This window comes from Kryptolebias marmoratus, linkage group LG13 (assembly GCF_001649575.2).
Source record: "Kryptolebias marmoratus isolate JLee-2015 linkage group LG13, ASM164957v2, whole genome shotgun sequence".
Lineage (NCBI taxonomy): Eukaryota > Metazoa > Chordata > Actinopteri > Cyprinodontiformes > Rivulidae > Kryptolebias > Kryptolebias marmoratus.
In genome coordinates this window covers 15,536,941-15,563,816 of record NC_051442.1, presented here as the reverse complement: position 1 = coordinate 15,563,816, position 26,876 = coordinate 15,536,941, and the positions used below count along the sequence as shown (strand labels likewise).

At 41.9% G+C, this 26,876-nt stretch overlaps 2 protein-coding genes across 3 annotated transcripts; one reads left to right on the top strand and one right to left on the bottom strand.

Moving 5' to 3' along the window:
• Window positions 1-793: 793 nt before the first annotated feature.
• LOC108247604 (unconventional myosin-Ic-like) lies at window positions 794-21,334 on the top strand. Of its 2 annotated transcripts, none has more exons than XM_017435875.3 (32): window positions 794-1,165; window positions 6,800-6,958; window positions 7,042-7,157; window positions 8,478-8,676; window positions 8,785-8,865; window positions 9,145-9,324; window positions 9,415-9,513; window positions 10,260-10,373; window positions 10,453-10,524; window positions 10,613-10,732; window positions 10,808-10,893; window positions 10,988-11,093; window positions 11,173-11,253; window positions 11,341-11,432; window positions 12,703-12,797; window positions 12,958-13,004; window positions 13,137-13,217; window positions 13,396-13,501; window positions 14,861-14,978; window positions 15,063-15,176; window positions 15,995-16,071; window positions 16,337-16,405; window positions 16,711-16,795; window positions 16,906-17,065; window positions 17,163-17,246; window positions 17,336-17,429; window positions 18,678-18,733; window positions 18,819-18,954; window positions 19,295-19,365; window positions 19,449-19,546; window positions 19,642-19,741; window positions 21,081-21,334. In XM_017435875.3, exons 1-32 carry the CDS (start codon window positions 1,148-1,150, stop codon window positions 21,105-21,107), a joined length of 3,141 nt encoding a protein of 1,046 aa, XP_017291364.1. In that variant the 5' UTR covers window positions 794-1,147; the 3' UTR covers window positions 21,108-21,334. The 2 variants fall into 2 exon arrangements, with proteins under 2 accessions (XP_017291364.1, XP_017291366.1); XM_017435877.3 differs by having other exon boundaries at window positions 795-1,165; window positions 10,811-10,893.
• Window positions 21,130-22,383, bottom strand: LOC112451383. Its single transcript, XM_025010512.2, has 2 exons — window positions 22,100-22,383; window positions 21,130-21,976 (listed from the first exon to the last, which is right to left on the bottom strand). Exons 1-2 carry the CDS (start codon window positions 22,256-22,258, stop codon window positions 21,791-21,793), a joined length of 345 nt encoding a protein of 114 aa, XP_024866280.2. The 5' UTR covers window positions 22,259-22,383; the 3' UTR covers window positions 21,130-21,790.
• Window positions 22,384-26,876: the final 4,493 nt, after the last annotated feature.

Here is a 26,876-nt window from a genome sequence, read left to right as displayed (position 1 = left end):
TCATGGAAAGTTTTTGGGAAAGTTTTCTGGAAACTTACCTGGAAACCTTGCATCCCAAGTTCTTTTAGAAACATGGTTGGAACTGTATTCATGCAGCAGGTGGACCTCAGAAACTAACAGCATTAGTAAAATGTTAAAGGAGTCGAGAAATGCAGCTAAAATGACCAAAAACTTGTTTTTTTTTTCCCTCCATGTCTGCAGCTGTGCTCAGATTCCTCAGAGCAGGATGTTTGATGACTCTGGCAGAGGAAAGTTAGGATGAGACACCAGCAGGGGGCGCTGTTCTTTCTAACAGAGGGGCGTGTGGCCTGAAGTGCACTCCCCTAGAAAAAAAAAATGCTATAAAGGGAAGGAGCATAATGAGAAAGGAATTTGATAATCCACACACACTTCACATGTGCTGTGCTAATATGCTGCAGATTTATGACTGTTATCAGGAAAACACACAACCAGATGTGGAGCAAAACACCTCTGACTAATGTCACATCTGCAGGCTCCTGCTTCGACAGTCCTCTCAGTTAGTTTGTCAGCAGGGAAGGACAGCCACAAACAGACGGGCATCTCGTGTGAATCTGTCCCGGCTTGTGGGAGAAAAAGGGAGGGAAGGATAGGAAAGAAGGAATGTAGACTTCTCATCTTTCTGTTTCTCTTTGTTTTGTCTTATAAAGCTGCACACTGATTACATCTTTGGACTTTGAGGATCCTGGTAACTTTTTCCAGAGCCTCTCAGGTTTCTGTTTTTTTTTTTTTCACCATCCAGCAGCATATTTTCCCCTTGCCTCACCCCCCCTTTTTTTTTGTAGCGTGACGTGTGGGAGAAGTTCCTGCCCTTGTTTCTCGTCTTGCAGTTTAGTTTACAGAGGGGCAGAGGAAGGGCTCGTGGAAGCCGTGCTCCGTCACGGAGCGAGATGGACTGAAGGTGTGAACAGAGAGAGGAGCCGAGAGTGTTTCTGGTCTTTTCTCCTTCACAGGGGGAAGCGAGGAGGAGGAGGAGGCGGAGGAGGAGGAGCGGGAGAAGCTGAAAGAGAGTGAGTGCGTCGCCCATGGACAGAGGTGAATGAGAAGGTCCAGTTGAGAAGGTTGACAGAAGAGGAGGAGGAGCGCCAGCCTGAGGGGAAACCACCACGAACTCTCCCAACAAGGCAGGATGAGGTACCAAGGCAGGGTAAGATCTGTCCCATGATGCTCATGCTTTTATTACACAAAGTCAAACACCCTTGAAGAGGCAAATTAGAACAATGGGTCACCTTTGTTTCCCTGTCCATGGTTTGGTTTTGGTTTCTGTGCTATTCAAGCAGGAGAAAAGTGGGATTTTATTTTCCCACCTTATCCCTGACTGGTGGTGGTGGGGAAGCACATCAGCCCAGGACACAGCGGAGGGCCATGCCTTATAAGGAATGCAATCTCTGTATGTAGCTGGCCCAGCCGAGCTTAGTCATGGAGCCTCAAGCCAAGTCTTTAACCTCCCCGCTGGCTGTCACCGCAGCTGCGCCGACAAACCTGCGAATCTCTCTGCTGCTCACAGCCCCATCCCACATTAAGCACCCAGGCTGTCAGAGGGAACGCTCCCTGCTGCAACAAGTGGCCTCGGGTCAGTTTTCTGACAACAAAGCTGCAGGGATTACCGTGTTTTCTCTTTACAGCTGAGGCGTGTCGGCTCGTCGGGTAGCTCAGCCACAGAGTCTCCAAAAGAGAAGGGCTTTCACTTTCCTCGAGGCGGGACAGGTCGTCGACAAAATGTGGACGACCTGAAGGTTTTGGCACAAACAGCCTTTGAATGGCGGCCACCGCCAGGGGAGGATGGGCGACCATGTTTTTGTTTGTGTGTGTGTGCGTCTGTTCCTTTGTCTGTCTGTTAGCAAAATATCTGATGAATCAGTGGACAAACTAGGAATGTAACCCTCGGATGTACGTCTACAAGTGATTTAGGTTTGGAGTCAAACCCATTCAAGATGGCTGCCTCAGCTGAGCGACCTTAGGAAACACAAAAATGGCTGTAACTCAGTCTTTTTTACAGCTACTGAGCTAACATTTAGAATGGTAGTAGCTTATAGTCAACCCGTACACCAAATGCTATCTGTTTTTTAACCTTTGCCAATAACTACTGCAGTCGACTGAGTCTGTCTATTAGCAAAGTATCTCATGAACTACTGGATGGATTTTAATGAAACTTTTAAAAAGTAATCATTAGATGTGCATCTGCAGCTGATTAACTTTTGAAATCAACCCAATTCCACATGGCCGCCACAGCTAGTTGACCTTAGCAAACACATAAATGGCTGTAACTCAGTCATTTTTGCAGATATCGAGCTAAAACTCAGCGTGGTAGTAGCTGAGAGTTAGCCTCAACACCTACTCTGAGCTAACACGTGTCGCAATATCTTACATGAGATTACACATGATGTCATTTTGGCCTTGATAATTTCTCAGACTAAGACGATCTTAGTCTGAAACTCTGCCATTAAAGGCGGGAGGTGATGTGCATAATGTCAAGGAATGCAAGAACTTAAATGAGACATGTTTTTAATAACTATACCCTTGTCTTTTTTTCATATTTCAATTTCTGCTGCCATAAATAGGTGACTTTCTACAGGGTTTGTTTTACCTCAAATGTAGGTGGAGCTACGGAGTGATTGAAACGTACTTTTGCTCCAAATGTAAAACAACTTCACCAAACAAACAAAAAAAAGTATTAATAATTCTACAACAGTAACTAATACCCCTGCTAATACCTTCTCATCTCAATTATGCAAATATTTTCCAGCTTCTGGCTGCTTGTTTGAATTTATCAATTTACCCTTAGAGCCACCGCTGCGTCATTTCTGTATTTTTGCATTTCTCACTAGTTTGGGAAGCTGAACTCTTTACTACGCAGGAGGCAGAGAGCATTGTTGGGTTGTAGAAGACTTCTTAACTCTTACAGAATTTGGTCTAAAAGTTAAAAAATATGTATTCATAGTTGGGGGTGTCGGCTGTTAGCCAAGATTGGCAAGAAAAATATGTTTGTTTGATGTGAGACTTAGAGTTTGGGTTTCTGGCTCTTGTCACATCCGGCTGAGCTAAACAGCCAGATTGTTTATAGACACTCGGCTGCATGTCCTTCAGCGCTGGCTCCAAGCCATTTACACGCCAGTCAACGAAACGGCATGCTGAGAGGGAGGAGTTTGCAATTCAGCCGGCATGTAGGCTGGCGAGAACACCAGCGCACGGCTCAGATCCAGCAGCAAATGTCTGCCTAAACATAAAGATGTTCTGAAGCCAAGGTCCAAACACAGATTCTTCATTAATCAGCAGGTGATGTCTGGTGTTTCTGTGTGTCTTTATTGGACATTTATGTTGTTAACTGTTAATGGCGTAAAAAACTCAGCCTTGTGGTTGGCCAACCTTCTCCCTCTGGTAAATGCTTTGCTTTTAATGTACGAGGGAAGCGAGTCCCTGTGACTTGATCACACGCTGTGAACAGGCTCTCTGATTGGCTGAGTGAAACTGTATCCTCTGCTGTGCACATTATTTTATTGCCTACATCATACTCACCTTCGCAGCCACCCAGACGTTTCTAATTTCACCTACTGGGGTACTCTTTAGAAATGAAGACAGGCAGATTTGGACAAGTTTTATATTTAATAACCATCATTTATCATCGGCGTTGATTTTAGACTCAGACGTTTGGCGCTGCAGCCTCAGCTTGTTTTTTGTCACAAGGAACGCTCTCCTGCAGGTGCTCAGAAATGTACAGAAACAACACTGAGAAGGGCTCAAGGTGGGTTAAAGATGGCCATGACAACATGTTCAGAATTCAAGCAACAAGACTGCGAGCCTCCTTGATTTACTCGAGGAAACTGAGAACCCCCATGAAGGCTGCAAGACATTCTGGAGACTCCCTCGCGGATGGCGTTTGTCAGCTAGTTGCCAGCAGTCGCAGCCTCGCAGGATGCTGGCTTTTGGTTACATCTAACTCGGCCCGAGGGCCTCCAGGTTGATGACCACTGCTTTTGGGTTTTCTCGTCCTCGCAAGTCACGAATCGCTTTGAATGAGGCCTTTTATTTTGGTCCAGTGATGCAATTCTTGGAGCTAAAGTAATTTAGTTAAACTTGTGACTCATGACTAAACGAGGCTGAAGAAAGCAACATGTTGTTCTGTTTTTGAGCCTGCTGGGGAAACAGAGTTTTTGTTGTTCCGGGATTCACCGCTGAGCGAAACTGTTCGACTTTATGTGCTCACTGCGCACTCATTTCAGAGATCTAAGGGAGACGAACAATGTGATGTTCCACGACGGTGTTCACCACCAGCCCATCGCGCATGGGCCTTATTAAACCTGAATGTACCGAGTTAAAAAGTCCTCATGCTGATCTGTTTAACCTTTGAGTTAAGTTATAGATGAAGGCCTGTGCGTATGTGCGCTTGCTTGTCTGTAGCATTAGCAAAAGACCTCATGAACCAATTAACTGGTTTTAATTAAACTCATAAAGTAATCATCTACAGCGACTTCACTTTTGGAGTCCACTTCATTCAAGATGGCTGCCACAGTGAAGCAACCTTAGCCAACACAAAAGTGACTCTAACTCAGCCAATTTTACAAATAACGAGCTAATACTCGGTGCGGTGGGAGCTACGAGTCATCCACAACACATACTGTGAGGGTGACATGTTGCCACGATGCGTGAGGTCACACGTGACGTTACTTTTAACGCTTGGCTGGAACGGCTTCAGCTCTTGTCGTTTCCCAACATAGGAGGATCTTGAAGGTGTCGAAGCGGGTGATTTGCATCCCTGCAAAAAAATGCTCGGCCTTTAGCCCCTTATGGGATGACAGAGCGTCGGTGATACTTAGAAAAGCTGGGATCGGCCTCGCCCACCACGCTAACAGCAGAGTAAGAATATTTCTCCTCACATGGGTGTCACGGCTGGAAGCTAAACTGAGCACCCGCCCTGTGACCTTAGCATTCCTTACATGTATCCTTTGGGGAAAAAGAAAAAAAAATGTGAGGGTGAACTGTATTTACTATCTGTAGGAAGCCCACCTGTGAGTGGAGAACAATGCTGCTGAGGTGAAAAGGGAAGGGGGGGCTGCAGTGGAAGCATTTGCTGACTTTCCTCTGCTCTTGGCCCCCGTCCACTGTTGTCCTCCCGGGTTTTTTTTTCCCACATCAAGTCTTCAGAGATAATGACCTTTTAGCAGCGTTGGGCTGCCAAATGACACCCCTGAGAGGCTCTTACATTCAAGAAAAACAGAAGTCCTGTGGAAGTCTAGCCCCTTTGTTCCACTTCTTTTTTTTTTACAAGATGGGAAACAGAGGGGCTGCTCTGATGACTGAGCCTTTCATAGCGAACACAGAGTCCTCTTAGTTTGCTCGGTGTGTAGAGGATTGATCACACACTAAACTGACTTTCTGGATAATTAGCACCAGTAAGTATCGACTACTGGGATTTAGTCTCTCTGTGTGTGTGTGTGTGTGTGTGCGCGCGCTGTTATACAAGAATAACTGAGAATTTCCCTGTGCTTCACAATAATCCTGTCCTTTTTTTGCCCTGTGATGTTTACCGTCACGATGTGGTTGATATGGACACATATCTTCAAGTGTTTGTACTGTACATGCATGACGGTACGCAGTCTCTGCATCACATAAACAGACAGTTTCTCCTTTTTCTGTTTGTCGTTTGGATTCTTTAAACGTCTCTGTTGTTTAATCTCGGGCGAGGTGGATCTGTTCCCACTCCGAGTGTCCGCAGCTCGCTTTAAGGTCTTGTTTTTATTCAAAGGTATTCCCGAAACACTTCTTGCCTCTTCTTAGACTGATGTTGGTTTGTAAAATGTCATTTGGCAAGTCCTGTAATCCTGAGCACCAGATGTTAGTTGAGTGAATGTTGAAGAAATTAGGCCTTTTTTTGCCCCCTGCTGCCATTATTAAGTTACTACATTTAATGAAGACAGAAAAGGAAGGCCCGGCAAGAATGCATATCACCCGCCAATGTTCATGACTGAATTTTAGTCTCAGATTATTTTATTTTGAGAAGGGACAGAGCTATAGCTGTTTTGCTCAAATCTTTAAAATAGCATTATGGGCAATTTCACCCTCAGAGTATGTGTCATGTCTAGCTGTGACGGCCATCTTGAATTGCATTGACTACAAATGTTAATCAGTCATAGATGTACATCCAAAGATTGTTTTCTGAAACTTTTATTAAAATTTGTCTTGTGGTTTATGAGATATTATGCTAACATACAAACATAATCAGTTGTAGACGCGTATTCAATGATCTTTTTCTGAAAGCTTCATCAAAATCCATCCAGTTTTTCATGAAATAATTTACTAACAGATAGACAGCGTTGACTCCAAATAGTTAATGCCAAAATTTCAACAAAGACTTTTGCATAATCTGTGAGGGCTCTGAATATGTGTTAGGGATCAGTCTCAGCTACTACCACACCAAATCTTAGGTCAATATTTCTAGAATTGACTGAGTTATAGCCATTTTTGTGCTTTTTAAGGTCAGTTGGCTGTGGCAGCCATCTTGATCAGGGTTGGCTCTGAAGGTTTATCAATTGTAGATGCACATCCAATGATTATTTCCTGAAAGTTTGATTAAAATCCGTTCTGTGGTTCATGAGATATTTTGCTAACAGACGCCCACACACAGACATAAGCTAAATATTATTATCAGTAATGAGAAAAAAAATCACTTTTGTTCTTTTGTTTTGAAATGTGCACTACTTTATAACTGTGGGAACGGTATTCACGCAGTTATTAATATTTACAGCGTTCAGTATTTGAAATCCTCCCTTTCCTTTCCGTGCAGGAGGTGGATGTTGAGGGACGCGTACGTTTGGTGATGGAGAGCGCTCTGACTGCCCGCGACAGGGTCGGCGTGCAGGACTTTGTCCTGCTGGAAAACTACAACAGCGAGGCAGCTTTCATCGAGAACCTGAGGCGACGCTTCAGAGAAAACCTCATCTACGTGAGTAAAGCCTCCCTTCTCCCCGGTGAGGGTGGAAACAGCTCCTCTAACTGCGCGTCTCCTGCTCTGATGCTCTGCCTCAGACCTACATCGGCTCCGTGTTGGTGTCAGTGAACCCTTACAAGGAGCTGGAGATTTACTCCAAGCAGCAGATGGAGCGATACAGAGGGGTCAGCTTTTACGAAATATCGCCTCACGTGTGAGTCTGCACTTCATCTTCCAGACACTCCTCATGTCTCGTTTTGTCTTTAGAACAACATAAAAACATACTGTTCACTTGTTTTCAAAACACCAAATCATTACAAATATGAAACAGACATGAACTTAGTCAAGTATGTATCAGTTCCACATGGATTAACACTCAAAACAAAAAGTAAAAAATTAGTTTGTGTGACATATATATTTATATATACTGTGCTGTGATAAAGTATTTGCCTCTTTACATTTTTTTTGTCACGTTTCAGATTAGCAAACTAATTTTTATATCAGACAAGTATATTCACAATAAACACAAAAAGCAGTTTTTCAAATAATGATTTTTATTTATTATGGGAACAAAAAACCTCCAGTTCCTTTTTCACACAGGGCAACTTTGGTTTGGAAATCTTTTCTCCCTTAATGAATACAATAATCGTTTAAAAACTCCATTTTGTATTTTTTCAGGTAATATGAACAGACATTTGATGATCTGAACATGTACGTATCACAAAAAAAAAAAAAAAAAAAAAAAACCCATAAAGGGACTAATCCGTTTTCACAGTGATGTTTATGTAAAGTTTTAAATCAGTCATGAAGTCTTGACCGGTCTCCACGACTTTGCGATGAGTACCTATAAAGTAAAACTGAATGCAGTGGTTTGCAAATCACTTTAAACACCACATTTAATTTATTTTTTGCTTTTGGAGTCAAGGTGGTCTCTCGTTTTTAGCTTAGAAAAGATAAAGTCCATATTTTAAAACAAAAAATCTCATTTTGATCCACCACAGAATAATTTTACTTTACCTCAAAGTATAGAAAATGAAAAAAGTAGCATTCCTTGAAGGAATGCATATCGTCCGCTGCCTACAGGACGACAATCAGAGTCGGGTTTACTGCCAAGTGTAGAAGGAGTTTGTCCTGGTGACTTAGTGCAGGAGGTTCACAGCAAAACAAACCCCACAAAAGTGTTACACATAATTGCCACGAGTTAAAAATATTTAAATATGCAAACAAATGTGTAAAATATGAAATTTGCAGATGTAGGAAATTTGAAAGTAAAATGTGCAAAAGTATAAAAATGAAATGCAACAGTATGATTGCAAGTAGGGTTTTTTTCTTTTTTGTAGGGGTGGCAGGGTGTGTGTTTGTGTGTATAAAAACTATTTTACCTCCTGTATGTGTTGGAAGGACCATATAACCCTCCTTACAGAAAATCCCATTTGTCACTTGAAGTTTTCCAACCGAGCGCCTGTGTCTGGCTGGTTTTCGTAGCCTGTCTGTACAGTTTGTCTCTGAAGCTCGCCGGTGCCTTTTCCACCAGCTATGCCATCTCGGACAACACTTACCGGGCCATGAAGACGGAGAGGAAGGACCAGTGTATTCTGATATCCGGTGAGAGCGGAGCAGGTAAAACCGAGGCCTCCAAGAAGATCCTCCTGTACTACGCCGTCACCTGCCCCACGAACGACCGCATGGAGACCCTCGGCAATCGCCTCCTGCAGTCCAACCCGGTCCTGGAGGTGAGCTCACATCGTTACCTGACTGATCTTAGCTACTTAGAAAGAATTAATCCTGACTGTGGCACTTTTTAGAGCTCAGTTTGGTGTCATAACTTTTTCTTTCTGCAGGCGTTCGGTAACGCCAAAACACTGAGGAATGACAACTCCAGTCGCTTTGGAAAATATATGGACATCCAGTTTGACTTCAAGGTGAACATCTTACCTCTGTGAGAGGCTGGCGATCATGTAATTACGTGCGCAGGCATGTGTCTTTGTCTGTGTTAGCAAAATATCTCACAACCCACTGAATTTTAATTATAAATAATCTGTCAGAAAGCCTTTTTTACTGGATGAACATCAACAACTGACGAACTTTTAGAGTCAACCTGGTTCAAGATGGCCGCCACAGCTAGCCAACCCTTAGGAAACACAAAAGTCTGTCAGTTTTTAACAGAGGCTGAGCCCGTGGTTTTGTGTCGCTCCTTTAAGGGAGCACCAATAGGTGGACACATCCTGAACTACCTGCTGGAGAAATCTCGAGTCGTGCACCAGAACCACGGCGAAAGAAACTTCCACATCTTCTATCAGCTCCTGGATGGGGCCGACGACGACCTGCTCAGCACGCTGAACCTGGAGAGAAACCCTCAGAGCTATCGCTACCTGGTCAAGGTAGGTACTGAGCCGGGGGGGGGGTGCATTCACCGATTACTGGTTTTACAGTGAGGGTCAGGTTGTTCTGAATTGTTTTTATTTTCACAGGGTAACTGTCCCAGAGTCAGCTCCATAAGTGACAAGAATAATTGGAAGGTTGTGACGAAGGCGCTGGACGTGATCGGCTTCAGCACAGAAGAAGTTCAGGTAGTTCAGGCAGCTGTAGACGGCAGCAGAGCAGCTTTCACTCTGTGGTTTTCCTCTTTTTAGTTTCTTCTGCACGGGTTTATGGCCTGTAACTACTTCAGCAAATTTTCAGCTATTTCAACCATTCATGTTTTTAAACCAACTTGCTCATTCAGGACACCACAGTCAGGACTTTTAGTCATTTTTATACTTGATTGAAATATTTAACTTTTGTTTTTACAATTTAAAAAAATAAAGTTTGAAATTAATCAAGGAACTCATCAAGTATTTGGAAAACTTTGAGGTCTATAAGACTTATTTTAGCATACTTCCTTAATTTTTATCTTTTAGCTTCTGTTTTGTTGGTTTTAGCTACTGGTTCACAAATTGTAGCTTTTTGCTGCTGTTTTGCAAATTCTTGCTTTTTGCTATTGTTTTGCTAATTGAAGCTTTTGTTTAGCCAATTTTAGCATTTACCTACTGTTTTGCTCATTTTTATTTAGCTATTTCTGTTAATTTTAGCTTGTTGCTGTTGTTTTGCTAGTTGTAGTTTTATGCTACTGTTTTGCAAGCTCTTGCTTTTAGCTTTTGCTTAGCTAATTTTAGCTTCTGTTTGGATTATTTTACCTTTAAATCAACGACTATCATCAGTCATTCAGTTCTCAGTATTTTCTAGTTCTCTTCAAATCTCTAGTATTTTGCAGTCCTTTCAAAACGTTTATCCACAGGCTTGTTTCTCAGCTGTTTTCTCTCGTGTCTGACCTCAGGAGTTGCTGGACATCATCGCCAGTGTTCTCCATCTGGGTAACACTCTCTTTGGGGAAGGGGAGGAAGGAGAAACTTATATCACCACTGAGACCCAGCTATCGTGGCTTGCTAAGGTCAGAGCCGTCCCGCCGGTGTTTCTGGAAGCGTAAACACGCACGAAATCAGAGTGAATGTGTGGTTGTTGTTTTGCAGCTGCTGAGGGTGGATGGCTCAGCCCTGAAGGAGGCACTCACTCACAAGAAACTGACAGCCAAAGGAGAGGAGGTAATCTTGACCCTTTTCCCCCTCCTGTTTTTACTGGCCTGGCGCGTTGCTGACTGGTCGGGCCTCGTCCCGTCTTTGTGGATTTCAGATGATCAGCCCGCTGAGTTTTGAGCAGGCCGTGTCTGCTCGGGACGCTTTAGCCAAGGCTGTGTATGGTCGGACCTTCAACTGGTTGGTGGAGAAGATCAACCGGTCTCTTGCTATAAAGGTGCAGTCAAAGTAGCCCCCGGAGCAACTTCGGCGCAGCTGCTGTGCTTCACCACTTACGTGTGCTTTATATTAGCAGGATGAAATCTATCACAGCGGCAAAGGCTCCTCAGTCATCGGGCTTCTCGATATCTACGGCTTTGAGGTCCTGCAGCACAACAGGTCCAACTTCTGCTCAGCCCCCCTCTTTCTGTTTCGTCCTGTTCTGAGCTGACCTCTTTGTGACCTAGGTCATTTTCTGCACTTCTGCCTTCAGTTTTGAGCAGTTCTGCATCAACTACTGCAACGAGAAGCTCCAGCAGCTGTTCATCGAGCTCACGCTCAGATCTGAGCAGGAGGAGTACGAGACGGAGGGGATTGCAGTGAGTTTGAGTAATCGCGACAAGTTGGGTAATATTTGTGTCTCCGTGGCAACATAACACTGCTGTCCTTAAAATGTAGTGGGAGCCAGTTCAGTACTTTGACAACAAGATCATCTGTGACCTGATAGAGGAGAAGCACAAAGGCATCATCTCCATTCTGGTGGGTCTGCAAATAAACATCCCCAGTTAGCCATAGTTTAACAAAAAAAAAAAATGTATCTGTGAACTGTTTCCTCATGTCTTTCAGGACGAGGAGTGTCTGAGACCTGGAGAGACCTGCGACGCCTCCTTTTTGGAGAAGTTGGAGGACACAGTGGGCGGCCATCCCCATTTTGTCACGTGAGAACGACCTTGTAAACAGGATGTTGCACGCGGAGTACCGCAAGGCTCAGTTCTTCTTCCTCGTATTCAGTCTTCATTCAGAAACATACGTAAACTGCATGAGATGTTAAGCGTGTGCAGTCAAGGGGGAAAAATAAGATCCTCCATTTGTCACAGCCAGGATTTCAGGTGCATAAGAGAAACTGATCTGGTCTTTACCAGGTTCTAAAATTATTCATATCTAACCTCAAGTGTACAAAATACACACAGCAGATTCCATCATGTCGTTACTGGTATGTATTAAAAAAATAAAATAAAGGCAAAATGGAAACTGCACGAAAATCAAGAGACTCTACAGGCCTCAGTTAGCAGGTTAAATGTTAAAGTTCATGACAGGACAATAAAAAAATGACTGAAGAAGTATGGCTTGTTTGAAATGGGTGCCAGGAGAAGAACTCTTCTATCTGAAAAGAACACGGTAGCACGACTTAGGGTTACAACGTTCTGTTTGAATGAACATCAGGGCTTCTGGAATAATTGGACAGATGAAGCCAAAGTAGTTTGTTTACCCATAATGCACAGCATCACGTTTGGAAAAACCAAACAAACAGCAAAAATGCCTTAGATCAGCTGTCAAGCACGGTGGTGGAGGGGTGATGATTTGGGTTTGTGTTCCTGCCACAGGCCCTGGATACCTCGCAGTCACTGAGTTGACCATGAACTCCTCTGATCGCGTGTCTGACAGCTAAAACTTGGACCAAACTGCTTCACAAAACAGAGCAATGATCCCAAACCCAGCAGCTATTCTGAAAAAAGAAAAGAATCAACGTGTTCCAGTGATCCAAAGTCCAGAACCTGAACCTGACTGAAGTTCTTGAAGAGAACAACACTGATAGACTGATAGAGTCATACAGAAAACACTTATGTCTGGATATTGCTGCAAATAGTGGTTCTACAAGCCGAATCCTGAGGTGAACTTGCTTTTTTTCACACATAGCTTTTCCATTTTGGCTTCATTTTCTGGATAAATAACAACATGGTGGAGTCTGTTGTGTGTTTTTGCTCACTTGAGGTTAGATTTAAAGACCAGATTGTTTTTGTTACGTCCTGACACGTCACATTTGTTCCTTTATGTACATTTTCCAGTTGTATTTTTATGTTTATTGGAAGGCACGTCGTGTTGCTTTGTGCCTGCATCGTGCTGTTTAAATAAATCCTAACTGGGCTTGTGTGGCGTTTTTTTAAATCACTCTAAGTACATCTGTTATAGTCTATATTGGTGTTTCAGGCACAAGTTGGCCAATGGAAAAACCCGCAGGGTGATGAGCAGGGAGGAGTTCAGGTTGCTGCATTACGCAGGAGAGGTCAACTATAACGTTAGCGGTAAGTTGTAATTTTCTTCACCAGTCATTGAAATAGTTTTTACTCAAACATTTGTGATTATAGTTCCCTAAAAGTGCCAACACTCATTTCACATTACAACTCACAACCAGCTGATGTGTTTTCTGCATCACAGTCTGGGGCTTTTTTCTCTCTCATTCAGGTTTCCTGGACAAGAACAACGATTTGCTGAACAGGAACCTGAAGGAGGTCAGGTTAATGAAAACGAACAACTCCCAGCTACTTTTAAAGCGTCTCCTGACACTGAAAAAGAAAAAAAAGGACGAGGGTGTGCCGTGTTGCCTTGTTCACATGAGGTTTTGTGGTTTGGTTTATGTTCAGGTCATGTGTCAGTCAGACAACCAGATCCTGAGCTGCTGCTTCCGCAGAGAGGAAGTGATCGACCAGAAGCGTCCAGAGATGGTGTGAATTGTTCTCTCGCTACCTCTCTCGTTTTTTTGTAACAGCCGCTTGCAGCTTATTTTAAATCAGCTGCTCCCGCTGCCTGCATGGTCAGAAAGACACCTCGGAGACGCAGAAAAATACAAAGTCCCGTAAAATTCCCCCCCGCAGGTTCACACTGTCGTGTTTGTTTCTGCAGGCTGCGTCTCAGTTCAAAAACAGCCTGATGAGACTGATGGAGATCCTCAGGTCTAAAGAGCCGTCCTACGTGCGCTGCATCAAACCCAACGATGCCAAGCAGCCAGGTACATTTGTTTATTCTGATGAATGAATTTGCCTCCTGAAAAACCTCCCCAGTTTGGTCTCTAAAAGCTGCTCTCTGTGCTGGCTCACTCACGGGGAACATTGTGTCGCAGACAGGAGCACTGAAGTGTGATAAACGAGCGTCCCGTGGCTCGCAGACGTATCTGGATCGAGCCGTGGTTCCTCCCTCGTGTGGCCTAAAGGGCTCTGTAGTTGTTTTGAAATGAGTTGGAAAAAGATTTCTAACAAGGTTCCTTCCGCAGTTTGGAAACGTCTGGGGTTTGTGTGTTTTCACACAAAGTCTGGTTTAAAGAAAAACTGGGGTATGGAAAAACATTGGTGTTTCCAGCCATTAAACACTATTTCATTTTCTAAAAGAGAAAAGTCTGAATTTCTAAAATGAAATTGCTCAAACATAGTGTACTTTTTATGTTGTTTTTTCTGAGTTGGAAAACCCGGGTTCCTCCCAGTGGCAGCAGCTGGGGTTGTAGGTTTGTGTGAAAGAAAAATAAGATGCTACAGATAATTTATCACCAATGGACAGTATACTAATGGCCACTAGTCAGTCAAACGTTAGGCCTAACTCTAAAGCATGCAGTGATTTTTATTTTACTCTAAATAGCAACTTGATTTGACAGGATTTTATTGTAAGATGTTAACATAATAACTTCATTATTAGGAAAACACTGAGGAGAGGGAAAAGGATTGTTTTTTTAGAAGTTATATATGCTGTTCATGTTTGTACACAGGCTGTTTTTATTTCTATTTTTACTATTATTTGGAGCAAGCAGAAAATAAAACCCTGACAACTGTTCAAACTTTATGGAAATTTACAGAAAAAAAAAATTGTACTTAAAACTGAAATGGCCCACAAACTGATGTTTTGGTTTTTGGGGTGGGTTTTGTTTTTTTCAAATTGAGTTTGGAAAAGTAGGGGGTTTTAAAAGTGGAAATGGTGACAGATCCCCGTTTAACATTCTGACAAGGCAAAAATAAATAACCTTGAGCAAAAAGACAATCAATAATGTGTCAAAAACTAGACATCAGAGTATTATTAGTTAACATCTTTCTGAAGTTAAATGAACTATAAAACTACTGATTAGAGTTCATGGCTGACAATGAAGCATGATTTGAAGTTAACGTTGGGTGGATCAGTTAACATTTATTTGAGTTGAGTCGACTTTTAAGATACTCAAATAAACAGTCTGAATCAAAACAAAGACAAGATCAGGAAACTGGGTTTATCACTGAAAAAGAAAACTGAAAAGTTGACCTTCATTAGCATACAGAGCATCTTCTCGTTTGGTTTTGTTTAAGTTCTGATGTGTGTTTCGTACAATAACTGAGCGCTCTGCCTGCAGGACGGTTTGATGAAGTTCTGGTGCGACACCAGGTGAAGTACTTGGGTCTGATGGAGAACCTGAGGGTCAGGAGGGCCGGCTTTGCTTATCGCCGTCGCTTTGAGGCATTCCTGCAGAGGTGACGGAGCTTTTCTCCAGCTGCTGTTGGTTCTCTTTTGTTTGTTTTACCTCCATCCTTATAATCATCCACTAATGCCTTCAGGTACAAGCCTCTGTGTCCGGAGACGTGGCCCAGCTGGCAGGGAAAACTGGTGGATGGCGTGTCTACACTGGTCAACCACCTGGGCTACAAAGCAGAGGAGTTCAAACTGGGCAGGTAAGTTAGAGATTTGGGTCCTTTAAAAAGAAGAGGAAAAAAAAGCTGTGTTGCAAAATCAAAACAATGAAAATTAATGTACTGAGAACTTTTATTAAACCTAGAACAGGAACAAAGACAAATTAAAACTAATCAGTTCTGTACTCATTTTGGTTTTGATGCCAGCAATAAAATAAAATTTTAAAAAGTAGAAATTTCATCATTACCATAATGGAAAAATAAAAGTTTTAAAGAATCTGAAGAAGCCTTTGCACACAAAAACAGAACTCAAAGACAGAAATGAGTTTAAAAAATTCATTGCGAGAGGTTAGAAACACTTTTCTAACACATATTTTCAGTAAACACACCTTTAAACGCAACATAAACAGGAGCAGGAAGTGGTCAACTCAAACAGGCCTGAGTTTGTTTCAGATAGATGGAGGTGACATAAATAACTCATGAAAGCTGAAGAGAACAGGGGTCCTTCTGTTTTAGCAAGAAAATGCCTAATTACACTCTGCACAAATCAGCACAGCGAGGAGTGGAAGAGTTTCTCCCACTAAACACATTTGGTGCATTAGGAAGGGAAACATTGGACAAAGGAAGCCTCAAACCTTTGAGCTGCTGAAATCCTGCATCAAGTCCGGACAGGTAAAGGTTTTGCTTTCAAGCCCATAACTCTTCAAAGACTTAAAACATTAAGGTGAAGAAAAAACCTGACGAAACACGGTTATAAACATGCATTTAGCTTGTGAAAATATGATCAAGTTATTTATTTTCCTGAAGGGGCTCATCATCTTTTCATGTTTTTTTTTTGTTCTTTTTGGTTTGTTTTATAGATCCAAAATCTTCATTCGTTTCCCAAAAACTCTCTTCACGACAGAGGATGCCCTTGAGGCAAAGAAGCCAGAGATCGGTATGTAGCGGGGTTATGAACGTGACATTAAAGATGCTCCTTTTTTCAGCTGCTCATTATTTCAGGGTGTCAGAGAGATCAGGGTTCCTTAAACCGTGCCCAGTTTCACAGTTCTACACAGCTATAAGACATTCAGCCATAAATTCAAACCATGGCTTCATTAAACAGTTTACATGAGCTTCTGTGGTGTCATCCACAGCTGTGTTTATAGCACTGATGAAAAACCGTAAATCCAACAGAATTTCTCTGTTTTGTTCTGCTCCAGCACTGATCCTGCAGAAATCCTGGCGAGGCTACAGAGAGTGGGCCAAGTATCAACGCATCAGACACGCAGGTTTCCTACCTCTAATATGCAGATAAATATGTATTTAACATGTTTAAATGTTTGTGACAACTTGGTCTAACTTTTATTCATGTCTCTTCTATTTTCATATTGGGTCTATTTGCATCATGCAGCTTTTTATGGGTGTCAAAATGTAGAATATTGTCAAAGTTTCTGTTTACAACACAGAATTTTTGTTTTGAGTAAATTTTTCCAATTCTAACTTTTGGTTTGTCTTCTTGGGCTGAGCCTGAAAGTTGCCTTGGTGTTAATGTATGCATGAATGTGTGTTTGTGTGTGTATGTGTGTGTGTGTAGTGATCGTGATCCAGTCAGGGTGGCGAGGGATGAAAGCTCGCAGGAGAGCTAATAGGCGCCGTCATGCTGCTGAGTTGATCCGCAGGTGCTTGGCTGATGCTTCCTCACAGTTTGTTCCCTCATTCTGCCGTGTGTGTTCATAAAGAATTTGACACTTTTTTTAAAATCTATTTTTTTGTTGTTGTTGTTTTTCAGATTCATAAAAGGTTTCATCTACCGTCAGGAGGAATACTGCCCCGAGAACGAGTACTTCCTGGACCACGTGCGCTGCTCCTTCCTCAAAAAGCTGAGTAAAAACCTGCCTAGGAGCGTTTTAGACAAGAGCTGGCCGACGGCCCCTCCCTCTGTTGTTGAGGTATTTGCAGAAACTCAGACGGGTGACTAGTTTTATTACTCTCAAATAAAAACAAATGAACTCAGGTGTACAAATGACAATGCCACATCCTCCGCAGGCCTCTGAGCACCTGCAGACGCTGCACATGCGAAACATGGTCATCAAGTACTGCAGAAGGGTCCAGCCTGAGTGGAAGAAGCAGGTGACTGACCGCAGGCAACACCATCATCATCGCTCATTAAATCTACATTAATCTGATCATTTGCGCCTTTATTGTTGTGTTCCCTTTAGATGATGCAGAAGGTTGTGGCCAGTGAGCTGTTCAAGGATCAGAAAGAACTCTATCCTCAGACCGTTGGGAGGCTCTTTTTGGACTCCAGGCTTGGTACATGTTCATACATCCACTGGTTTACTCTGCATCTAAACAAGGAGCAGCGCAGATCTGTTGAACTACGGTTCTGTGGAAGGCTTATGAATATTTGATATCTTACGTGTTGTTCTTTGAACGACCTCAATTTGGAGATTCTGACCAGCTTAACAAGCTTTTGGCTAGTTATACCAAGACCAAAACCAAAGTGGATTAAACCAACTCCAATCTAAAAAATGTCATCCCAGTTTATGGGAATGCTATACTATTAATTAGTACTTTAGTAATTTGTACTGATACAAAGTACTGATTCATAGACATAGACACTTAGACCATACGACCACACTGATAGACAAACTGTGGACTGATGCAGTTCTGGGTTTAAATCTCGATCTGTCTATTATGACCTTGCACCGATCAAATCTGATGTGTTCAATGGTTTAATGAAGACTCTGTGGGAAGGTTTGTTTCTACAGACATCCACTATGAAAATAGCAGAAGATTTTAACAGTATCGTTTTTTCATTAGTGAACAGCAGCAGCAGCTGTGTGAACACGAACAAACACTGAAAGGGTGCTTCAACCGGATTCATCCAAATCCGTTAGCTCATCATTCTGGTCAAAATTAAACTGATGTGATTCAAAGAGACATCAAGAACAGATAGGATGTTAATTGTTCATAACTTTTCCACTGAACCCCATTTTAAAAGCTCTGAACCGTTCATGGAACATCGACACAAACCTAACAGACAAACACAAACCTCTTAGTTAGCCTTTCGGTACCTTTAGTTTAGTTTTTATCACGTCTGATCAGCTGAGGTTTTTAAATCCTAGTTCAGTTTATGTAAGCTTTCATTATATCTTAGTTTGGTTTTCCTCAGTTTGTCTTCAGTTTATCTTGCATGTGTGTTTGTCATTTAGATTATATTAAATTTCATTTAGATTATCCCTCATGTTTTAGATATGTTTAGTTTTGACTTTGTATTGTTGTGTGGGCTTCCATGTTAGATATGTTTAGTTTCTCATGTTTTGGACATGTTTACCTTCATGATTTCATTTAGATTCATGATTTTATTTAGATTATCTTAGATTTCATTTAGATTATTCCAGCTCATATTTTGGATATTGTTGTGTGTGTTTTGACTCTGTATTTTTGTGTAAAATGTTGTAAAGCACTTTGTATGGCCTTGTTGCTGAAAAGTGCAATATAAATAAATTTGGCTTGACTTGACTAACCTCCACAGACATTTTCAATTGCTTTATGCAGAGCGGGAGCAAATCAGTCTCAAAGTCCTCCAGACTCTCGGCAGTGAAAAAGTGCAGGTGAGATTCAGTTCGGATCACTTAAACAACGTCGGAAGGAGAATAAAAGCTGCCTGGCAGTAATGTCTCCCCGTGTTCTTTTCAGTACGGAGTCAACGTGGTGAAGTACGACAGGAGGGGCTTCAAGCCTCGCGCTCGTCAGCTGCTCCTCCTGAACACCTTCGCTGTGCTGGTGGACAGGACCAAGATCAAACAGAGGATCGACTACAGCACTCTGAGAGGTAAACGCAGAACAAAAGGTTCAACATCAAGTTAAAAACTGCATCGTACATGGACACCTTTCTCTGTCATCAGTAGTGGCAATTCAGTTGTTCCAATTCCATTGACCTTTAACAGTTATAGTGTTTGAGTGACACCAGAAATATCCATGGCAACCAAGTGGTGATTGTGTCTCGGATTGCGTTATTTAACAGGACATTTTTAACAGAACTCCACTGGGAGGACAGCTATTTGTGGAGCAATCAACCCCTTAATTGATTTAACATAGATTTTTCTTGCGAAAATCTCTCTGTTGTAGGAGTGAAGTGAGTTCAGACCCTGTTTTTGTTTTTGTGGAATCAGGCATCTCTGTGAGCTCCCACAGGGACGGCATGGTTGTCCTGCACGTGCCGTGTGAGGACAGCAAACAGAAGGTACAGCAGGACGCCACGGTCACGGCCGTTTTTTCAAGAGCACAACAGTGCAGCTACTTTAAATCCTGCTGTGTGTCCCTCAGGGCGACGCGGTGCTGCACTGCAGCCACGTGATCGAGCTAGTGACTAAACTCTCCATGCTGGCCAGCAAGACCAACTACGTCAATATCAGCCCCGGCAGGTGAGGCTCCGTCTGGCTGCTTCGTCTGTGGTGAGGAAGTTTGCCAAAGATAACCTTATCCTCTCCTGATGTGTTTCCTGTGGCGTGGAGTGCAGCATTCGCTTTGCTATAACCCGGAGCAAAGAGGGAATAATTGATTTCATCAGGGGTTCAGAGCTGAAGGTGGCCAAAGGCAAACGAGGACATCTGCTAGTGGTGAGTCAGAGACTGTTCTGATATCATGTGGGGTGCCGGCGGGGAGGAGGGAGGGATGGTTTGATACAGGCATGGAAAAAGAAAAGTCCTGTAATTTTAGGATTTTATGCAAGATATAATAATAATTATCTGGTTTTTACCAGGTTCTACAATTATTCAAATCTAACCTCAAGTGTACAAAAGCACAACAGATTCCACTGTGTCATTATTTATTATACAAAAGCAAAGTCGAAATGAAAAGCTGTGCATGTGAAAAACTAGATGCACCCTTTCTGCTTTGATAAGATTTAAGAAGGGAAAGTGGCAGCCAGATGCAGCTGATCAAATGAAGTGATTAACTGATCATCATCGGTACGAGCAGCTCTGAAAAAGCAGAACTTTTAGTAGTTTGCTGCTCGGGGATTTTCGTGTGTGTATTAATGCAATGCCAAGGAGGAACGAAATCAGCAGCAGTGATCTAAAAGAAGCAACTGTTGCTGCCCACCAATCCCAGCACTTTCACCCCGAAGTCAGACTGTGCAATACTCAAGGAAATTGTAAAAACTCCAGAGCTCCATCTCAGACTCCGCAGGCCTCAGTTAGCGAGTTAAATGTTCACGTTCGTGACAGGACATTTAGAAGAAAACTGAAGAAGCATGGCTTGTTTGAAAGAGTTGCCTGGAGAACCCTTCTTTATTTCTAAAAAGAACATGGCAGCACGGTTTATGTTTGCAACGATGTACCTGAATGAACCACAGGACTCCTGGAACAATGACCAGATGACACAAAATTAGAGATGTTTGATTAAAATACACAACTTCATGTTTGGCAAAAACCAAACAGCATATCAGCACAAACTGTCAAGCACGGTGGTGGAGGAGTGATTCTTTGGGCTGGTTTTGCAGCTACAGGACCTCGGCACTTTGCAGTCCTTTTCAAGTATCGATCACAAACTCCTCTGTAGAGCAACATTGCAAAGAGGAGTGGGCCGAAGTTCCTCCACAGTCATGTGAGATACTAAAAAAAGTCATTTGGAAAATGCTTCCTTTCGATGGTTTTGCTGCTAAAAGTGGCTCTACAAGCCAATGAATCATGAGATGGACAGAGTTTTTCACACACTGTTCCATTTTGGCTTCATTTTGTTTAATAAATACCGACATGATGGAGTTTGTTGTGTGTTTTTGTACACTTCAGGTGAGATATGAGTAACTTTAGAATCTGGTAAAGACCAGTTTTTTATTTTATGTCCTGACATGTAAGGACCTCCAACTGAAAGCTGGTGAACTTTCTTTTTCCTAATGACTGCATAAAAAAACCCCGTTTCATTTGTCTGACTGTTCAATCTGATTCCCCTCCTCAGACTACCCCTCAGATCGCTGCCACGTGAAGAAAAAGAAAACAGCATCCAGATAAACACTCATCTTGACCAAAGGACGGCCATGCAGGAGTCTTCTAGCTGTTTGCAGCTGACAGGATTATACCAAAGAATGCAAAAATATACTCAACGGGAGGCTAGATTTCTTATTATATCCAAAAAAATGCCTTTAATTAACTATTAATAACCAATAATTATTTTAAAATATCACAAATCTGTAAAATGAAGTTGTCACTGTTTTCAAAAGCTTCATCTCTTTATTGTCAGGCACTCACAATAATCTGTCTATCAAATATAAAATGCAAAATACAAAAAACACAGTTTCACTTTATTCCTAGATAACTCAAATAAACCACTTTCAAATAAATAACATGTTAATAAATATGTCAATAAATAGTCAATATACTCTTTGGAAAGTCCAGAAGTTTAGGGATGTGGTGGAAGAAACAGGATGTTGGGATGTCTTCTGAGACCTTATCTTTAACTTACAGTTACATGTAAGACAGAAACTCTGGGAAATACCCAAAAAAGCCCTTCAGTAGCATCAAAAGTGTGACTGCCGTGTACAAACTGAGCTCATCGCAACCGTTTCAGTCCAATTCTCCTTCAGCTGCTGTGTGTCGCTTCAGCTTTGTTTGTTCTTTTTCTTCCCAGTGTCTTCTGTTTCTGTGCAGTCTTTGTGGGCCTTTTGTTTTTTAGGCGTGCGCTTTCGAAGCCAGCAGAAGGAAGTCTCTCGCTAGCTTTGTGAGGTAAAGATCCAGGTCCCTCAGGATGATGTAGCCCTCCACTCGGCTGTCCCACACTGTCCTTGCACTGCGCTGCAGACTCGTGTGCATCGCTGCAGGCGTGGGCAAAATCCAGGAGCTCCTCATTGCTCTCATCTGTAGAGGAAGAAAGCAAAACAAAGTCCCGTCAGAGCAGTTTTGGTGTCACTTCCCTGTAAGGTCTGCGTGGGCCGGAGTAGGGACGCAGCGTGGGCGGATGACAGTAAGAGCTGTAGATACCTGACTGCTGACTTGGCTGATCAGGTCCTGTAAGTACAGCTGAATGTGCCGGATGCTGTGAACCAAACGGCTCTGGGTCGCCTGCACGGCCATCTGCTCCCTCTGCTCCTCCTCCAGCTGTTTCCTCTTCCTCTCCAGCATACCCCAGTAGGCCTGCATGTCCCCGACGGCGGCGTGCAGTCGGTCCCAGTCCTGAGCGCACAGCCAGACAAAGCCGCACCGTTACATCACGAGCACGTTGCGCAACCCGGCTCTCAACGTTTGATGTTCTCAAGAAGGGGGAATTCCACTCAAAACTTTTATAAAACTTCAAATTCTGCAAGAGCAGACATTCAGGTGATTTCATCAGTTTTATTTCCCCTTATAAGGTGGGGAACGATGAAAACACCATGAAAAATTCTGAGAAAACTTTGAGTTTTACAGAAAAGCAAACAGCCAGAGGTTGTGCGTGAAATAATTTGGAAACGGATACTGACCGACAAACTAAGCCACCTGTAGAAGTCTGTGGACAGGAGAGGCAGGTCCCTCAGGCGGCGGCTTCTGTCCTCAAAATGTACGTTTCCCATCTGCTGCTCCTTCTATTAAAAAGAGAATACAAACTGAGTTGTAGTTAGTCAGAAAGCAACGGTGTTTCAAGCGAAACGGAGCAGCCCCTGAAACATTTCGTACTCACGTATTTCTTGAGGAGATGCTGCACTCGGGTTCGAGTGAAGGTTGTGAGGCGAAAGGATTTTTTGTATTTGTGCGTCTGCACTAACGGGCCCGGAGCAGCAGACGCCACACAGCCCAGCGCACAACAGAGGGTGACGAGGGTCCACCAAAGAGTCATCTGAAACAGACCCAGGAATTAATCTTTATGTGCTTTAAGATTAAACCGGCCTAAAAGCAGATCCTGCAGCTGTGTTCAACATGACGGGGGATGGGGGGGAGAGATGTCGCTTTGCATAATTAGTGTCTGTGAGGAAGTTTTAAAACATTTCTGAAAGAAATTCCACACCACAGATTTTTGTCCCCCCCACCATCTGGTTACCAAGAGCATGCTTCATTTCTTATGCAGCTCATTACAGCTGTAGACGGTGTAGCTGCACAAGCACATAAAACAGAAGTGCCTTAATTCCTCTAAACGGTTTCAGTCTGAACAGAAGCGTCCTGGGCTCGTTTAGGTCGCGCACCTACAAGCGTCTCTGCAAGGTGCCGACAGAGTCCTGCTCCCGGAATCCCACAGGATTAGGCACCGGATTAAAACAATATGCATCCCCCCCCCCCCAAAAGAGCAAAGAAACACGTCTTCCTGTTATTTTACAAATGCTTGCATCATGTGTTGCTCACGCTGACTGACTCAGAGGTTTTCTGCCTGACAGAAAGCATGACAGCGTCCTTTAGGTTTCTGTGGAGTTCTCAGCCTCAGTCCAAACTGTCATCCAGTGTCACACGGATCAACAAAAACATGAGTTACTGAGCTTTTTGAGCATTTTGATTGCATTTCTCCTACAGCTTGAGTTGGACATTAGGTGTTTATCAATAAAAGAAAAATAGTCAGAAACTATTCAATTTCATGATTAATTTCAAGCTTGAATCATTTAATAAGATATGTACACAACATATGCAAACCTTAGACACATACTCTCTATTTTTCTACCATATATATATATACACATGTATAAATTCAAAGTTTTTTGTGTTGGGCTTACCTTGAGGAGCAGCTATGAGGAGTAGTGTGTGCCACTCTAATGCTATGGAAAGCTGTGCAGTTTTCTCTTTATATTTTTTCATTCTTACTTTCAGTTTCTGACCTGACGGCGTTTTTTTTTTTTTTCTTTTCCTCTCCTTTTACGCTCTCTTACTTCAAGTATTTCCCCATCTTACAGTTACGTTTATGACTCACCAGTGGTGAATCATCACTGGTGTGTAAAGCCACATTGCCTGATTTGATTTTATATTACAGCTTTGTAAAAGCCAAAATATTGAAGTTTAACGGCAAGGTGTCAGATTTGGGACTAAACTTTCCTGTAAAATTTCACCAGGTGCTCCCCTAGTTTAATAGCAAAAGTGAAAAAAGTTGCTGAAACTACAAAATTCTAAAACTTCTGTTTTTTTTTGGTGTTTTGTGTGTGTGGGTGGGTGGGTGTTTCAGCGGGGTGTGAAGATAAGTCTCGACTGTGCATTTTTAGGGAATGTTTTAGGAGTCTTATGATTCTGACTGTAATTACAGAGTTTCAGTGAATCTGACAAAATGAGGAAAACACTGCAAAAAGACCCCGTCATCGTGACTGTTTCTGTCATCCGAATTATCAGAAACTAACTACTTTTCCAAATACTTGGCCAGCTATGTAGTTAAATAAAATGATTGGATAAAAAAAGTTAATTATAAGATAATTATTGTTTTTATGTATTTATTTACTTCTCAGATTACCATAAACTAAGAAAAAAGATAATAACTATTTGAAGGTGAATTCCAACCTCTGACCGATCAAAACATAAAATATGAGAAGTTTAATTCTGACTGGACTGAGGAGCTAATGGCTGGTCTGGGTAAAGACCAGAGTGAGTTAATGCGCTCTTAAAATAACTCCCATCTCAAAAGCTTCCTAACAGTTCATACAAACACTGTTTTATAAGCTTTGTTTTATGTGTCAGTGCAGTGTCACATTGTGATTGTTTACGAAGAGTGCTGTGGCGATTTTCGAGCACTAACAGCAGCAGCAGCAGCTAGCTGTGGCACTTCTGATGCAACCTGGGGCAGAAGGCAAACATGTGAGGTGAAGCAGACAGAGACGTAAAAGGTTATGAAATAATGGTTACTTGAACTGCTATGACATTTTTGAGATTGTTTTAAGATGAAAGTAAACATTAGCTTGTCAGTTTGATCAGAATTAAACTGCGTTTTATAATCCCACAGAAATGGAGTGATTATGGAGTCAAGTTTCTTAAAAAATCAAAGAAGATAGGAAGGTTCTGAAACAGGTAGAGAATTTGGGGAAGAAAAAACATTTTTATTGCATTGACTCTTCCCACCAGGGAGATGGGGAGAGACTCTGTTGACTTTCTATAATACCGTAAAGGTGGCATTTCATTTTTATTTTTTAAACTCAGCACCCCTTTGTTGAATAATATCTCATTATTACACCTAAACGAAAACATATTTGTGTTGACAAATATGTTTTTTTTGTTTTCTCACACTTACATGCCCTGCTGCTGCAGAACACAGACCGTTAAACTTTATTAAAATGGGGGCGACGAAAGCAGGAACGTGACATTTTTGTTGGGTTCACCCAGCTGAGTTTATACAAGCCAATGAAAACAATGAATTCAATTATTTATGAGCATGTTTGAATTCGAATGGCCCTAAACACTCGTAAAGAATATCATATTACCAAACGCATGCAGTGAAATGCACACAATGCACATGTTGTTTTTTTCTGATTATGAAGATTAAAAAATATATGTGGTAAGTTTTGGACAAACAATATCTATAATATTGCAATCATGACCAAATGCTGCTCTGCCTGCTTTTTTTTTGTGGGTTTGAAGCGGATGGAAGTGGAAAACCTCAAACCATTGTTTCTTATTCAGCGTGGCGTGGTGGTAATTAACAACAGATGTGTGACCAAAGCATTGTTTTTTTTTTTTAAACAGAACAAATATCTCAATCAGACAAAGCCTTAAAACTAACTAAGTGTTTGTCACACTAATACAAACCAAACACTGAAACATTGGTTCCCAGAGTTGGGGTCAGGACCCCACTGTGGGGTGTGAAACACCAATTAGGGGGTCTTTAGAAGACCTATAGAAATCAAATCAACTTTAAAGATGATTTCCAACACTATATTTGACCTTAACTGTTACAACAAGATGTAAACAATAATCATAAATTCATATAATGGTTGACAAGGCTTTTTGTTAAATGACTTATAAGCAATGTTTGGACACTTTAACCGGCACAAGTCTCTGTGAATTTTGGGAACTACTGCATTAAATCATGTCCAGGAACGAGTAAACTCTAGTTTACTGCACAAGAAAAACTAAACCTAACTTAGCTTTAGCCCAGTTAGGAAGTGTTGTGGATCTGTTTCGTCAGAGAGTCATTTCAGCTGAAATGATAAGGGGAAGAAAAAAGGCATTTCGTAATTACGTCATAATGTTCCTAGAACTATCAAAAACACTTTGACTATTTTTTTATTAAGAAAAATGTGATGTTGTCGCAAATCATTGATATCACACTGCCAACAGCTGGAAAAAGTCACACGGAGTACAGACCACGGGCTTTCTGATGTCATGATTAGTGTATTGGAAGTTCTGAATCTGGAAAACATTTTGCTTCTAAGTAAAATGTTGATCAGAAAAAACTGAATCAAATGTTGTACTGTAGTGAAGTTCCTTTTACCACAATCTCTAACAAAACTACATTTAACACTACTGTTTTAAATGGAGTGTGGTATGAAAACATATTTATGCCGAATGTTTCTGGCAACACTGCTGTTGTCCCCAAATCATCAAGATTAGCTCTCTTGCTACTTACTCAATACCTCATCAAATCAAAAGTCCTCTTCTTTTCTTAATTATTATAAGGAGTGCTGATCAATTTGTACTTTGTCCAAGTTGTAGTTGTACGTCAAACTTAGTGGTTGTCATTTTATATACACCCAATTTGTACAAACAACTTTAATTTCACAGTCATGTACTTACCATATGTATCCATCTATCTGTCTGTTAGACACCAGCTTTGTGTGGGTTTAGCAACACAGATTATTAAGACACATTGTTTTAAAACAATACC

Coding starts and splice junctions, on each gene's coding strand:
- LOC108247604 (XM_017435875.3), top strand. Junction 7,158..8,477: donor TACGAAATATCGCCTCACGT/GTGAGTCTGCAC, acceptor CTTTTCCACCAG/CTATGCCATCTCGGACAACA. Junction 8,677..8,784: donor AGTCCAACCCGGTCCTGGAG/GTGAGCTCACAT, acceptor TTCTTTCTGCAG/GCGTTCGGTAACGCCAAAAC.
- LOC112451383 (XM_025010512.2), bottom strand. CDS start 22,258: ATGCAGGCCTACTGGGGTATGCTGGAGAGGAAGAGGAAACAGCTGGAG. Junction 21,977..22,099: donor TCAGCCAAGTCAGCAGTCAG/GTATCTACAGCT, acceptor CTTCCTCTACAG/ATGAGAGCAATGAGGAGCTC.